Genomic DNA, 15,561 nt, shown 5'->3' on the forward strand with positions numbered 1-15,561 from the left:
AAAGGTTATTTTTTAATGGGTATTTATTGTAAAAAGGTTTTTAGGCTACCCACAACATTTATCGATTTTTGTAAATTTTTTCACATTGTCCCACTATGGGACGTTTACTTTTTACATTCAGATCGCCTGTATAGCACAGGAATGCAGCAGCTCCCTATGCTATACAGGCTGTCACAGCTGCAGAGGGAGAAGTTACTTAGATCGTGCACTGCACATCGGGTCATCATGACAACATCCGGCAGCCGCTGCAGACACCGCGGGGTGCCGGTGAGGAGGTGAGTATCGACACTTACAGTACCTTCCCTTGCCCCCGCAATGCTGCGATCGACTTCGATTGCAACATTTCTGGGGTTAATGTGCAGGGAGTGGTGCGGGACCGCTCCCGACACATAGTACCAGGTGTCAGCTATTACAATCAGCTGACACCCGGCGGCGATCGCCCTGCACCGCTTGTGTGTGCTGGCGCGATCACCATTTGAAGTAATAGTACGTCATTGGCCCAATAGGCCCATGGCACCATGACGTACTATTACCACTAATGTCAGAAAGGGGTTAATAAAGCCAAGCAAGTATATTATGGGACCATTGATGCTGGATATTTCCTTCCTTTGTGTTTCATCATGCTGCCTTGTGATCCATGTGCCTGTTGTACTAGATTATAGTGGGGGACAGCATTCTTCAAGAAACAGCGCCAAGCAAGTAAACAGGTCAAGTCTGGTAGTGCAGCTTATCCCTATTTGGGTAAATGGGGCTAACCAGCAATACACACAGGCTGTGGACAGGTGCAGGTGTGGCACCCTGCTATTACAGGTACCACAGGACCCAAAAGGGTGCATGGACGGACTTCTCCACCAAAGGCCCTCACTACATAACAGACACCTCCACCCTTCCACCTCATACCACCAGAGGGAGCCCTGTTAGAGATATATATACTGGAGGGTGGAGTTAGGTAGGCAGAGTGTGCTGACACTTTAGATCAGTGAAGGAGCAGCACGTCTGCTGCTGTGTTGAGGGCCCCGAGTGTGGCCAAGGCAAGGAGAGGGGAGAGAGGAGTTAAGGGGGCAGAGCAGCATCTGTAGCTCACCCCAGGTCACAAGCCGGACACCGGGTCCACGCCTACAGGGTCCTCTACACCCAGTAGGGACAACCGGCATACCAGGAGGATTCCAGATCCCTGGTCAACCTGAAGCTACCATTATTTTACAGAACTAGGAACCACGAAGGCCCCAGCATCCAGGGATAGTGGTAGCCAAAGAAAAGTTCTACTACAAGCGGACAGGTGAGAGAGGAAGCAGCACAAAAGCTAGGCCTAGTTCCAGGCTGGCCAGAAGCTTTAGAGAAAGGAAGAAACTGATCAGGAGGCCTTATACCCGCTCACTGGGGAGAGTCCAGAAGTGCACTTCCTATCAACTACCCTGGACCGTACCTGCCGTCTACACCAGTGTAACACGGGTACTTTAGATGCAGTGACACAGAAACACAGAGCAGCCAATACGGGGTTAATAAACAGGGGAAGTTTATAATAACAGGGTAAATCCCCACGCAGGGAGCAACAAGGAAAACATGGGGGGGAAAACAAGGAAAATAGCAGGTGAAAGTCTATAACTAACAGTTCACAGTCTGACAAGATGTAGCAGAGCTGAACCAGTTGTAAACGTCAGTTTATACACTTAGCTGACTCTGGCTCCTCACAAGGCAGTCGCCAGCGGATGCAGGCGATGATTTCTTCCTGTTTCCCCGCCGAAACAATGCTCCGTCTTCTGGCGGCAGCGGGCGGTCTCCGGTTTTACCCGCTGAACCCCTAGTCCATAATACGGCACCTCACGTGCCTCGGCTCCACAGACCCTGCGTCTCTTGTCTCTATAGTCGGGCTTGACTCCTCCGGTCCACTGCACCCGACTCCTGCTCCCAGTACTCGAGCCTGGAGCCTGGACCCTCTCACACTGTTTTGCTGCGCAGGACTCAGCTCCGCTTTCCCGCGCAAAAAGTCCTCGTCTCTTCCTCTCTCCAGTCACACCAGGAGTCCCTCGGTCACCTGACTTCCCAGCTCTGTCTCTGGACACACGCCCAACTTCCCAGTCACATGACTCCTGTGCTCGCAGTCTGTCTCCCCCCTGCAACAGGAGGTACGGCCCCGGCAGTTCCAGATCCCTTGCTCTGAAAGCACTTACACCCCGGTCTTCCCCCTTACATTCCCGCTCTCCTTTAACTCGCCATTCCAGGGGCGAGAGTTCCTTCATCAAATGTTCACACTCTTAGACTTCCTGGACGATACGGTGCCATATAAATTGATCTTGTTCGTAACGTTGAGGAGGCACTCCTGCTGTTGTCCGTTCTGATTGGCGTAACTCAGTTTGACCGATGGGGGGGTGCAGGGTCACTCGGATTCCCAATCTCCGCCTGCCGGGTGGCTTCAACCGATGTTGTTCCCTCGCCACCTGCACTGGGGACTGCAGGTAATCGAGTGCTGGGGCTCGGAGGTAGAATCAACAATTCTTCTTCGTCCACATCGTGGCTTGGGGCAACTGTGACAGGACCCTCTCTAGAAGCAGGTGATTCTTCTTCATCCTTGTCATCTTTAGACAGACAGGGCCGCAGCATACTACGATGAACGACTCTGGTAGGGGCTCCTTCAGTCCCCTCGGGTTGAACTTCATACACCGGTCCTTTAGCGCCAATCCTGCGCTTCACTCGGTGCGGGGTCCGTTCCCACCGCTTACTCAATTTGCCCCGGGGCCGCCAGTCCCGAACCAACACCCGCTTCCCGGGCCTCAGAGCTGTCCCTCGAAGAGGCAATGTCTCATGATGTTTGAGTTCCTGAAACTTTTGTTGTACCAACCGTCGGAGGGTCTGCAGTCGATGCCGATGTTCCCGGACCCAGGAAGACATCCCCGTCCGTGGGTAGTCCTCCTCGGGGTCCAGCTCTAACTCAGTGATCTCTCGCCCCTTTCGCCCGAAGAGCAAGGTATAAGGAGTGAGCCCCGTCGTACTATTCACTCAGTTGTTGTAGACCCACACCAGCTCGGCCACAAACTCAGGCCATAGTACCTTCCGATCTTCCTCCAACGTGCAGAGCAATGGATCAGTGTCCGATTAAAGCGTTCACAGGCGCTCCGAACACCATCTGGCAACCGCTGCACACAGCAGATTGTTGGTGATGCCAGTTGTTGGGACTTCCACCGATCTGACATTGATGACCAGTGCTGGCATTAGGTCATTAATGTTACAGTAGCAGAAAACCGCTTTAACTGCAAATATTGAAAAAAAAATGTCAACATCTCAACATCAAAGTCCAATTTTACTGATTTGGTTTCCCCCAGAAGTAATGAAACACCCTGATATTTAGTTTTGGGGTATGGCACAACAAATCAGAGTGGCCCACAATACAGCGCAGAGTGGTTACGTTTCGCAGCCTATGATCCAACAGATCCACGTATAAGGCATTACTGCATCATGGAAGCCATAGACAGAAAGTACCTTAATAAGCTTTGGAGAGGACAGCACAGCCTTGTATGGGACTGTAGGGGACGTCATTGTGACAGATGCATTATATTCCTGCTCCAGTCTCTGGTTAAACACCTCCATGTATAAAAGCCCCAGGAAGCCCAACCTGTGCAGGACATGAACGTTAGTTATAATTTATATAGAGAGGCAAATATACCGAAAGTGTTAATAAAATGGGAAACTACTCAGTGCTCGATAGGGATCCACCACTCTAATAGAAATTGGTCTGGAAAACACCAGTAACGCGGTGTCCATCATAATAGAGAAACACCACGCTATTTGCACTGCCTACTATACACAAGGCAGGTCGTAGACTGAACTACAAACCAGTTCAAGACCAGATCATTTCTGATCATCACCAGGCATATTTTTTTTTTTCGTACATGGGATTTTAAGATCTCTAAAAATGTCTCTGGTTCAGTCATCCAAATAACGTTTGCCTCCATTTTGTCATTACTGAATTCCCCTGTAACTGGGGCTTATATGCCAGGCCCAGTTACAGGGGAATTCAGTAATAACAAAACATGACAAAATTCAACTTCCTGCAAACTGCTGAGTCAATCTGGGGCTAACCCAGCAACGCATACTGCCAGCAACTGGTACTCGCCTGATCACCGTCATTGCTTCCTAAACTATACGTGTCACGCCCTGCGGCTGCAGGCTGTCACAGAACTCCTTGGTGTTGCACAGATGGGATTCTCCCCAGTGGCCTTAATACATGCAGACACCTCCACCCAAGTCCACTAGATGGAGCCCTGTCAAGTATATATATACTGGGGGCTGGAGTTCAGGAAGTCAGTCAGTGGGAAGCAGTGTAACATGATGCTGCAGCACGAGACAAGCTGAAGTCTGTGTGGCTGAAAGCCAGGCTAGGCCCAAGCTGCGGGCTAGTCTGGCCAGTGAGAGCCTAGACTGGGCTAGAAGGCAAGGAGAAGAGAAGAGCCATGAGGGACAGAGGAACCACAGAGAGTTCGTCCCCTGATGCAAGCCGGGCACCGGGCCCGAGCCTATTGGCATCTCTATGCCCAGTAGGGAATCCGGCATACTGAGGAGGATTTCATATCCCTCAGTCCACCCGTGAATATCGCATATTTAGAGGACTAGGTACCACGACGGCCCCAGCGTCCAGGGATCGTGGTAACCAGTGGGAAAGCCCTGGCAGCCAAGCAAGACGGGTGAGAGAAACATCAAGGGAGCTAGACCCTGTCCCAGGCAGGTCAGAAGCTCCAGGGAGAGAGACAGGATGATACAGGAAGGAGGCCTTACACCCGCTCACTGGGTAGCAAGACCAGAAGTGCACACCACCTCCAAGTGCCCCGGACCGTACCCGACTACCATCTGCAGTAAAGGTACTGAAACTAGCCCCGGTGTGTGTGTCTGTTCTCCCTTTGACCCGGCTGGGTCCCATTTCTCCTGAATCCCTTCACACCATCCCCATGCTGCCCTGAGGCCTGCTCCACCTGTGGGGAGCCGTTCCATCTCAAGCTGCCTTAACACCTGCCTCGGAGGACTGTCGCAGCGCTGGTGATCCTCACCAGACACCAAAGGTGGCGTCACGACAAATCCCCTATAAATATCCCCTTTTTGCACTGACCGCCCTGGGTCACTGGCCGGGCCAGCCACAGTGATATCCCCCAGCAACCAGAGGCCTGGCTGCCGAGTACCCCACGGCCCAGGGGGCGCGTCAGCTTTGGCGTCACGAACAGGATTCCGTGCCCGTTGCCACCGGGTACTGTGCGCCTTAAAACACTGTAGTACTCACTGTGGTGAAGTTTTCCCGCCATTCCCGAGATTTCCCGCCATTGTCCGCCATCTTCCTGTCGCCGCGCGGGAAAAAGAGGGGCGTAACCGCGGAAATCAGAGAGGCGTAACCGCTGGAAGCGCGCGAAACCCAGGACACGCCCCGCCCCTGACGTCGAACCAGGAAGCGTCAGGTCCTGGAAGGAGCCCAGAGGACGCTCTGACGTCAGACGCAAGAGACGCAAGGTCCTGGAAGAAGACAGTCGCCCGCGGAGCTGCGGCCTACCTGATAAAGAAAGTGAAGAAGGTAGGCTCCGGTTCACTAGGGGGGCGCAACCATGGCCGACGAAAAGCAAGCCGCCGGAGCACCGGTTAACGCTCCTGATGCTCAACTCGCGCCCGGCGCTGCTCAGGCAGGAGCAGTCGCCGCACCAGCAGGAGTTGTGGCACGGATGGTGCCCATGGCTCTACAGCATGCCCTAAATGTTCAGAGGGTGAGGGAACTGTTGGAACAGGATACCCTGACTGAACGGGAGGATGACCAGGACGGGTCACCTACCTCCCATCCCCAGGCGCATCCCATGAGGGGGCGCCCTTGAGCTACTAGTTCCCCGGTAGCTCTCATGTTAAGTATAAGTTAACCTGAACTTGGAGTCCGTGAACTGTGAACGACCCACATTGTACATAGTTTGCACCTCCTGAGGTGCCCCCTGGTGGTTTTCACAAGACCACCACCACTAAAACCTGCTTGGCGTGGCCGAACCAGTGGTCCTACACCAGTCCTGCAGCCCGCCCAGGACCTTCGTTGGGGGTTTGGAGCAGGTCCCTCACAAGCCAGCTTATCCGAATGAGAGGGACACACCCGAGGAGGGATCTCATCAAAACTGGTTGCTACAGTAAAGCATAAATAATGTTTATTAAACCTGTTATCGCAAAGTTCAAGCTACGTGCCTCCCATAAAGGGAAGAAAAATTGTAATGTTTAAAAATATGTTATCCTTGTGTTACCTGTTATACAAAAATTTGTTTCAGTCCGGGAGTACTGACTTTTACTAGGGGGGAATGTGACGCCCTGCGGCTGCAGGCTGTCACAGAACTCCTTGGTGTTACACAGATGGGATTCTCCCCAGTGGCCTCAATACATGAAGACACCTCCACCCAAGTCCACTAGATGGAGCCCTGTCAGGTATATATATACTGGGGGTGGAGTTCAGGAAGTCAGTCAGTGGGAAGCAGTGTAACATGATGCTGCAGCACGAGACAAGCTGAAGTCTGTGTGGCTGAAAGCCAGGCTAGGCCCAAGCTGCGGGCTAGTCTGGCCAGTGAGAGCCTAGAGTGGGCTAGAAGGCAAGGAGAAGAGCCATGAGGGACAGAGGAACCACAGAGTTCGTCCTCTGATGCAACCGGGCACCGGGCCCGAGCCTATTGGGATCTCTATGCCCAGTAGGGAATCCGGCATACTGAGGAGGATTTCATATCCCTCAGTCCACCCGTGAATATCGCATATTTAGAGGACTAGGTACCACGACGGCCCCAGCATCCAGGAATCGTGGTAACCAGTGGGAAAGCCCTCGCAGCCAAGCAAGATGGGTGAGAGAAACATCAAGGGAGCTAGACCCTGTTCCAGGCAGGTCAGAAGCTCCAGGGAGAGAGACAGGAAGATACAGAAAAGAGGCCTTACACCCGCTCACTGGGGAGCAAGTCCAGAAGTGCACACCACCTTCAAGTACCCCGAACCATACCTGACTACCATCTGCAGTAAAGGTACTGAAACTAGCCCTGGTGTGTGTGTCTGTTCTTCCTTTGATCCGGCTGGGTCCCATCTCTCCTGCATCCCTTCACACCATCCCCACGCTGCCCTGAGGCCTGCTCCACCTGTGGGGAGCCGTTTCATCTCAAGCTGCCCTAACACCTGCCTCGGAGGACTGTCGCAGCGCTGGTGATCACCAGACACCACAGGTGGCGTCACGACAAATCCCCTATAAATATCCCCTTTTTGCACTGACCGCCCTGGGTCACGGGCCGGGCCAGCCACCGTGATATCCCCCAGCAACCAGAGGTCTGGCTGCAGAGTACCCCATTGCCCAGGGGGCGCGTCATACGCACAGCACTTGTTTAGGAAACAATCAGGAAGGCAGAGGTGGTAATAAACCATTTCTGACTTCTCTATGGGAAGTCCAGCAGGCTCATGTGTACATGTACATGTGTATTGATGAGGATATGAGGATTCAGATCTACACAATACTGTACCGGTGACAATCCTGGCTATGGAATTGCAGGATAATATCTCACAAACATATCTGGGTAAGCTGGAGGTTTGGGCCGAGAAGTGACAAATGTGATTTAACACTGAAAAATACATTTTCACTAGTCAGACTCCATATGGAACGTTGTGCACAGATTTGGCCACCAGTGCGCAAGAAAGACAAAGCCGAGGTCTAGCAGGTTCAAGGTGGGAAATTAAAGTAAAGATGGAATAGGTGGACTGCAATACAAGGAAAGAGTAGTAAAATTAATTATTTGAAATTATTAGTTATTATTAAATTATTAGTTAAAAAGAAATGCTAAGGATTGACATACTGCAATATATTCAGTACCGTATCTATAACAAAAGGGCCAAGACCAGGATTCTTTACTGTAAGAGCGTGAGACTGTGCAACTCTCTGCGTGAGACAATGCTGAATTCACTAGGGGACTAGATACCTTTCGTGAGTGTAATATACAAGTGGTTAACACATTACCAAGATGAATTGTTGAGCCAGTGGTTTGTTCTGCCAAAAATTGGACTTTACCTAGTAACGTGTTTTTGCTTTCCTCCTGATCATTGTTACAGAAGAATTTTCTGAGCTGAAGACGTTTTTTTTCAGCCTTACACACTAAATCAATAATTAAACTTGCACAAATGACCCCTTTTCAGAAATTAAAGTTATTGAAATGTCTATCTAACGCTCAATTAATCGGTCCGTAGGTGATAACTGTGCCCTTATGATCACTGTAGGACACATTAATGCCCGCACGGTATATTTTCATCATAAGTACAGGAAATGACTGAAACAAAATATATAGTGATATAAAATAATTCAGATAATGGCAGTAGAAGACGCACCTCCAGCCAGCACCCAGAGCTGCACTGCTGTCCCGACTAACAGACACTTGAATCGTTCAAGGTCAGCTTTTCCAGCGCACTCTTCAAATTGCTGTATTCGGATTGGTCAACTGAAAACATTCCTGGAACAAAAAGTTAAAAGAAACTATTAGGGTATGTTCACACAATATTCTGAAGTGGATTCTGCTCCAAAAAACACATTTAGGGTATGATCACACTGAGTTTTTGACTGCTTTTCTAGCGTAAAATTGCTTAAAATTTTGTAGTTTTTTTCGCCCATCTAGGACCACTTTGCCAAGTTTTTGAACAATGGTCAGAACTCAACTGGGAGTGGGTATGGCCACTCAATAAATGCACATAAAAAAATCCACATCAAAATACTGTGTGTGAACTTACCCCAAGGGTGTGTGCACATGGCGTCTTTTTCAAGTGGATTCCTTCCAGGCTGCTTTTTCAGCCTGGAATCTGCCAGATAAAGCGCCCCATAATATGAACATAATGCACAGCAATGTCAAAGCAACATTGTTGTGCACATCTTCTGGCTTATGTCTTATAACCACTTTAGGATTCGGAAACTGAAGTGGTTAAAATAAGGAACAGGCTCATTCTTTGAGAGTCTTCCGCTAGGAAGCCGCCTTCTCTCTATAGTTACCAGTATAAAATGAAAGCCGCTACAAAGCCGCCGGAGAAGACACCTGAGGAATCCACCGTCGTGGTCTTCCTGAAGCGGCTTTGTCTGGGAAATCTCAGTGGCGGTACCGAAATCTAAAAGACGCCGTGTGCACATATCTTAAAATGGTTTTCCAAAAACTCAGGAAACAGCAGGGAGTGTTCAATTCAAAATCCCTATTCTCACCTTTTTGTTCCCCCCCATGGCTCCATCACTATTGCTCCGGTAGTCCGCACTGGTCTCCGCTTACTTCCTGCAGGCTTTCCATACATCATTCATGTGACTAAGGCACTGACCTCAGCAGTGAAGCCGACATCTCCAGCACATGACCTTTAAGGCACCCGATTATCTTAAAGAGTAACCCTCGTTTTAATTGTTTTTTCATAAATCAATAGTACACATGAAATTAAACAACTTTGTAATATATCTTATCAAAGACATTTTCTTCATTCTCTGCCAAAATTTATCATTAACTATGAAATTCTGAGATAAAATCTGTATTCAGTGAAGACACTTTCCCATTACTGAGATAGGAGATTGCAGCTGCTACTGATAAGGGGGAGGAGCTGTCTCTAGCTCCTCCCTCTTCCTGCCCACATAGAATTGTATCAGTAGCAGCTGCCATCTGCTATGTGGGCAGGAAGAGGGAGGAGCTAGAGACAGCTCCTCCCCCTTATCAGTAGCAGCTGCCATCTCCTATCTCCGTAATGGGAAAGTGTCTTCACTGAATACAGATTTTATCTCAGAATTGAGACTTGATGATGACTGATCAATTTTAGCAAATAAAGAAGCAAATTTCTTTGATAAGATATATTACAAAGTTTCTTATTTTCATGTAAACTATTGATTTATGAAATAAAAATTAAAATGACGGATACACTTCAAGTGTCCACATGAATGATATACTGGATTTGGTCACTGCAGAAAGTGAGCAGGGACCGTGAGAGCCGCGATTCTGAAAGGGCAGAGTTTGAGAAGGTCTTTTCTTTTCTTTTTTTATTTCATATGTAATCATTCCTAGATTCCCATCTCTCTGCTATATATTTTTACAAATCGCAGAAAACCCATTTGATGTTAATTGTTTGGGCTTTTCTCATGCGCCGATCATCACTCACGAGAAAAACAAGCTTCAAAGAACAAATGAGAGGAGACAGTCCATGCATTATGTGTCACGGTGCCGTGTCATTACCAACCCCCTTGCTGCAGCGCTCCCTAAATTCCCGACAATGTAGCAAAAACCTTGTCCACACGTCACGGCTCTGAGCTGACTAGTCCTGGAGGATCGTGAGGTTCCTTCCTTACATCTCTCCTCAATTATCTCGGCTTCTGTAAAATAGGCCGAGTCTAATGGGATGAAAAATGCGGCTGAAGAATAAAGGTTCTCTGGCATTTATCTACTCTGTGATCACCGTTCCTAATCCAATCGTGGAGGCGTTCCTGGCCGTTACAAGGAATTAGTAGGATTACTAAAGTGTGACAGGCGAGGGTACAGCAACTGTGCCTGTCATGGATTCTCAATAGAGGTGGCTGGGAATGGTCACTCTCCACTGAAATGATCGGGGGGTGCACATACTTCCCACGAGAAAGCACTTGAATTGTCAAGGTCAATCTATTCTATAGCTGTAAGTTTAGCCTTAAAGGAATTGATACAGTGGGTTACATCTGGTGCCTGGGGGGCAGTGTTTGGTATACTCTGTGTCCCTCTGAAGAAGCTAAAAAAGTGAAACGTGTGTTTAGGAGAGTGGCAGGCACATAATGGGTAAGGCTCTCCTCATTACTGGTACTCAGGCGCAAAATATGTAGAATTTACACTACACTAGGGATGATTGAACCCCGTGGATGTTCGGTTTCGACCAAACTTTAGTCCAAAGTTCGGTTCGGGTACCAGAACTTGAACCCGAACCCCATAGAAGTCAATGGAGACACAAACTTTGATGCTGTAAAATGGTCGTAATAAGGGCTAGGGGGTCTCTCTCTCTTAAAACGGACTTGTCAGTGTTCGGAGTTCAGCATTGGACACTAGGTGTCCGGTATGAACCCCAAACTTTACAGTTCGGGTTCGCTCATCTCTACACAACACTCGTTATACTGTTGTACTGATACATTACACGTCTAGTCCCTGTGATTGACTATATATTCATTGCTGAGGACGCTCTTGCAGATGTGTCTAATCTCTGATGTCACGCCATCTGGAGGCTGAATCTTGAACTAAGTGCTCTTGTAATACAAGTTTTAATATTACGCTAATAAAATATATACTGTATACTGTACAATAGCTTTCTGACCCGGTTACACAGCTTTTGAGCACTTTAGCTGAAGTTGTTAAAGCTCATTTGGTGTTTTGCATAGTCTGAGGGGGCTATAGGTGTAATTCTGACTAGACTTTGACTTCAATGTGTGTTGCAGTTACATTGGCATAATACTCTGTTCCATGTACAATATTATGCAGAACAGAATTGTGATTCTAAATGGACTGTAGATAAAACAGTATGCCCTGGAACAGTACCAATACACATGCTCTGTAACTTGCCATCCACTCTTTTGGAGTGGAGGATTCCTCTTTATCAGCATTCTGTCAGCACTAAAGGTCCTGGGACATCTCTTCTCTCATTACTCAGCATGCATTGCTTCCGCCATTGCTTAATGAGATGCCTACAATTAACTGAAAGGCTGCATCTCTGTTATGCCTGCATATACTGTTTGACAGGCAGGAGCAGAGACACAAAGGCCAAGCCCCACTTCCGGTAATCCATATAGGGGGGTTTCTGCTGCTAGAGACAAATTACACTTGGACAGAAGGGAGACCCTAGCGGCCGACACTTTTATGTTCTCTAACCCCTGAAAAGTAACTCCAACTTAATTGAACTTTATAAAGGGATTTTGCACATTATCTATCGAATGAGATCAAGTACAGGGACCATTTAATTTGTATTAGGGTTCAACTCACCTGCAAACACCATGGGTTTCGCAGGCTTAAAGCCAGGCAGAGGCTCCACTGGCTGCTTCAGTAAATGCAGAGTGTCTCCTATTTGTGCTTCCTGTACGTCCTTCATCCCAGCGATTAGATAACCTACTTGCCCAGCATATCTTGGAAACCATGAGAGTAATATATCATCACAATTAGTGCAGATTCATCAAATTCTACATTGAATATCAGGTACAAATCTACCATAAAAGAAGGCAGCAACGGCTCTGAGACCCAGCACTGCATGAGTTCACTACAGCTATATACAGCTGGCACTAGAGGGCGCTCACTGGAGACAGACTTCTACTGCTGCGGTTGGGTCCAATACTAGCTGTAAGTAAATCACATGTCAACAGCTCCCCCTGGTGGTGGCAGCAAGCAGCAAAAATAGTATTTCATCTAGTTACAGTCATTTAAGTCAGAAATGCTGTGAGATTAGTCAGCACTGAATTTTGGATCTAAAACTAATTTGGATCTATCAACACATATGTTATAACTTCCCAGAGCCTAAATACCACATCAGAGAGCTCTGCTAATCGCACTGTAACAAGCTGAGAGCCATCATGCGGCCACAACAGATTTGTATTGAATGGCAATAAAAACACAAAATTGTATTTTAATTTGCAGAACTTTCCATAACACAATATTGACATTTTATTTGCTTTAATAACAGAATCCCCTTTCAGCTCTGCACTCTCCTGGGCACCAAACACACATGTATATTCATAGAAAGCAGCACGGACAGGAGCATCACTACTGGATGCAGGATTAGAGCGCCATCTAGTGGAACTAAAAGAATATTCCTAGTGTGCTAAAATGTCGCTCTATTATATCCTGCACAGGGTCGTACACAATTTTAAATGCTTTGGATATCGGAAAAAATTACTTTAAAAAAAGATGGAAAAACCCTTTTAAAAAGGCACAAAAAGCAATAAGGAAAAAGCACAAACAAAAGAAGTGGTGCTGAGATGGGCCGGCTGCAGTTTATGCAGATCCTTGGGTGACAAAGTGCATGTGGGATAATCTTCACTTTTACAATTTTTTTTTATCCTTGCCTTCTAAAAGCTATAAAACTTTTTTTATCCAGTAGATTCGTTGTATCTGGGCTTTTTTTGCAGTTAGAGCTGTAGTTTTTATAAATATTTTCTGATCTCTTTTTATTACTTTTCTTGGTGAGGCAAAGTGAACAAAATAAACTCCAGAGATTCTGACGTTTCATCTTTTTTTTTCTTTTTCATTCCATCATCCACTCGATTGGATTTCTATAAGATTTTTTTTTAGTTTTAACACGAACAGATGTGGTGAAGCCAAAAATGATGTAACGGGAGAATTTAACTTTGCAGGCTCAGGTCACCGAAAACATACAATCGCTTCACCGCTACAGTGTAGAGTAAAATTACCAATCTCATATTAATCCCAGTTATGGGATGGGCTTCATAGCTGTACAATCATGGAAGACATGGAGGCCTTCAGTAGGATCCTTGGCTGTCAAGACAATGCCATTGCCACATAACACTCATATGACTGATGATATGACATGGCTATATAACTGATGGGGAGCCGCACCCCTTCAAGCCCCACTGATTCTCAGAAAGAGGGGGATGCGGTCTTTGCCTGCACAGCGGCCCCCTAAGGCTATGTGCCCACGATGCAGAAATGCTCCGGATTTTTCCTGAACGTTTCTGCATCTCCCTGGCAGAATAAACACATGCGGATTTTACATGCGTTTTTTTCAGCCAGGGACAAGCGTTTGTCACGCGTTTTGCACATGCGATTTCGCATGCGGGTTGTCAAGCGCTTTCCAAGCGATTTTAGCATCACTTGGAAAAGTGCTTGACAACTTGGTCACACTATATAAATCCATGCAACCGGCATGGATTTTATATAGTGTGACCAAGTTAGTTAAAAAAAAACAAAAATGATAAAAAATAAAAAAAACATTATACTCACCTTCCGATGGCCCCCGGTCTCCTTATCCGATGCGACCCGTCACATGACTAAATGACGTCATGAAAGGTCCTTTTAGACCATCGCGAGCCGCCGGGGAGCCAGGACGCATCACTAAGGAGACCGGGGGCCATCAGAAGGTGAGTATAAGGTTTGTGTTTTATTTTAATTTCTTTGTTTTTTAACAGGTACTATGGTACCCGGGTCTGGATGAGAGTCTCCTCTTCTCCAGACCCGGGTACCATCCGCACATTGAATCGCTTAATATCCGCATGTGTACATGTAGTCAAGCGGATATTACACGATTCAATGGTAGTCAATGGAGGCAAAAACGCCGCGCTTATGCAAAATAATTGGTAGTGCTGCGGATTTTTCCGCAATGATAATCCGCAGCGGAAATTTCCGCAGCATGTGCATAGCACATGCGGATTATCATTGGGGAACACTGCAGACCTTCTACCAAGCGTTTAAGCGTTCCTGCGGCGGAATTGCCGCTGCGGAAACGCTTAAAAAACGCATAGTGGGCACACAGCCTTACGCGGTGAAATGAACTATATCTGGATCTCGTCCACCTAAAGGGACTGTCAGCACAGAATGACTGTTCAAACTAAGTCCCAACTCTCGGTGCTTCATGGCGGGGCCAATCATTTATATTCACCTTCCCACCTGCTTGTTTTCCCTCTATCCACACCCTTCTCTTCTTTGATTGACAGCTCTGGCTTCATAGAACCAGAGAAGGAAGGAGACAGAGGTAAAACAAGCAGGTGGGAAGGTGTATATACATGATTGGCCCACGCCGTGATCCACGGAGCGCTTGTACTTGGTTTCAACAGTCATTCTGTGCGGACAGTCCCTTTAAAGTCAGTGTTTCCCAAACTCCAGTCCTCACGGCCTCCCACAGGTCATGTCTTCAGGATTTTCATAGTATTGCACAGGTGAGAGAATTCCTGATTCCTTGATGATACTTTCATCACATGTGTAATACTGAGGAAATCCTGAAAACATGACCTGTTGGGGGGAAAACCTGACCTGTTGGGGGCCATGAGGACTGGAGTTTGGGAAACACTGCTTTAAATGGAGCAGTGCTGCAGTTTTATTATTCAGCAATTAGCAGGATCCCCCAACAATTTCTTAAGCAATGAGAAAATGCAGTCCCTAATGATGTCCTCTGACAATAAGCGGATCACGGACAGCAGATGCATTGGGTTCTGCATTTCTTGGAGAATGGGATGGGGCAGCTTCTGTCTTCTCAGTGATACAATCAGGAAGGAGATGCAGCGTGAGACAATCCCTGTCTACATCTTTGATCTGATCATCAATACAGAGGGCTGATTGGTGAAGACAGAGGGAAAGGCTAATAAAATTATTTAAAAAAAAAACTTCGTTTTCGGCTGGCACTTCCTCTGGGGTCAGTATGCCAACCTCATTGACTTCATAGCACTTACCAGAGTCGGCAGACACGATTTATTGCCTTTACACACGTCACCTCCACACAGTGCGATGCTGCTACGACGCCTCTGTAGTGATCAAACGTTGAGTCAAAGAGCAGGGCTTTAAGAGGGCTGCCCTTTTCAATCTTGGGACTAAAACACAAAAATAAGACATCCTGTTAAGGGGAATAAAAGTAAGT

General features: G+C 47.4%; 1 protein-coding gene across 7 annotated transcripts in view; it reads right to left on the reverse strand.

Annotated features, from left to right (window-relative positions):
- Positions 1 to 15,561, reverse strand: part of LOC141161531 (translation factor Guf1, mitochondrial-like) — a 78,838-nt gene that overhangs the window by 17,297 nt on the left and 45,980 nt on the right. For 5 of the 7 annotated variants that reach the window (XM_073646484.1, XM_073646493.1, XM_073646511.1 and 2 more), the window contains exons 7-9: positions 15,377 to 15,514; positions 11,967 to 12,106; positions 8,350 to 8,471 (exon numbers count right to left, since the gene is read on the reverse strand). In XM_073646484.1, the coding sequence (XP_073502585.1) occupies position 12,106; positions 15,377 to 15,514 (139 nt within the window). In that variant the 3' untranslated portion in view covers positions 8,350 to 8,471; positions 11,967 to 12,105. Of the gene's footprint in view, positions 1 to 3,477; positions 3,611 to 8,349; positions 8,472 to 11,966; positions 12,107 to 15,376; positions 15,515 to 15,561 lie in introns of all 7 variants that reach the window. The other 2 variants (XM_073646463.1, XM_073646473.1) reach the window with 1 other exon arrangement.

This window comes from Phyllobates terribilis, unplaced genomic scaffold (assembly GCF_046119375.1).
Source record: "Phyllobates terribilis strain yellow unplaced genomic scaffold, ASM4611937v1 Scaffold_1__5_contigs__length_1240528914, whole genome shotgun sequence".
NCBI classification, from domain to species: domain Eukaryota; kingdom Metazoa; phylum Chordata; class Amphibia; order Anura; family Dendrobatidae; genus Phyllobates; species Phyllobates terribilis.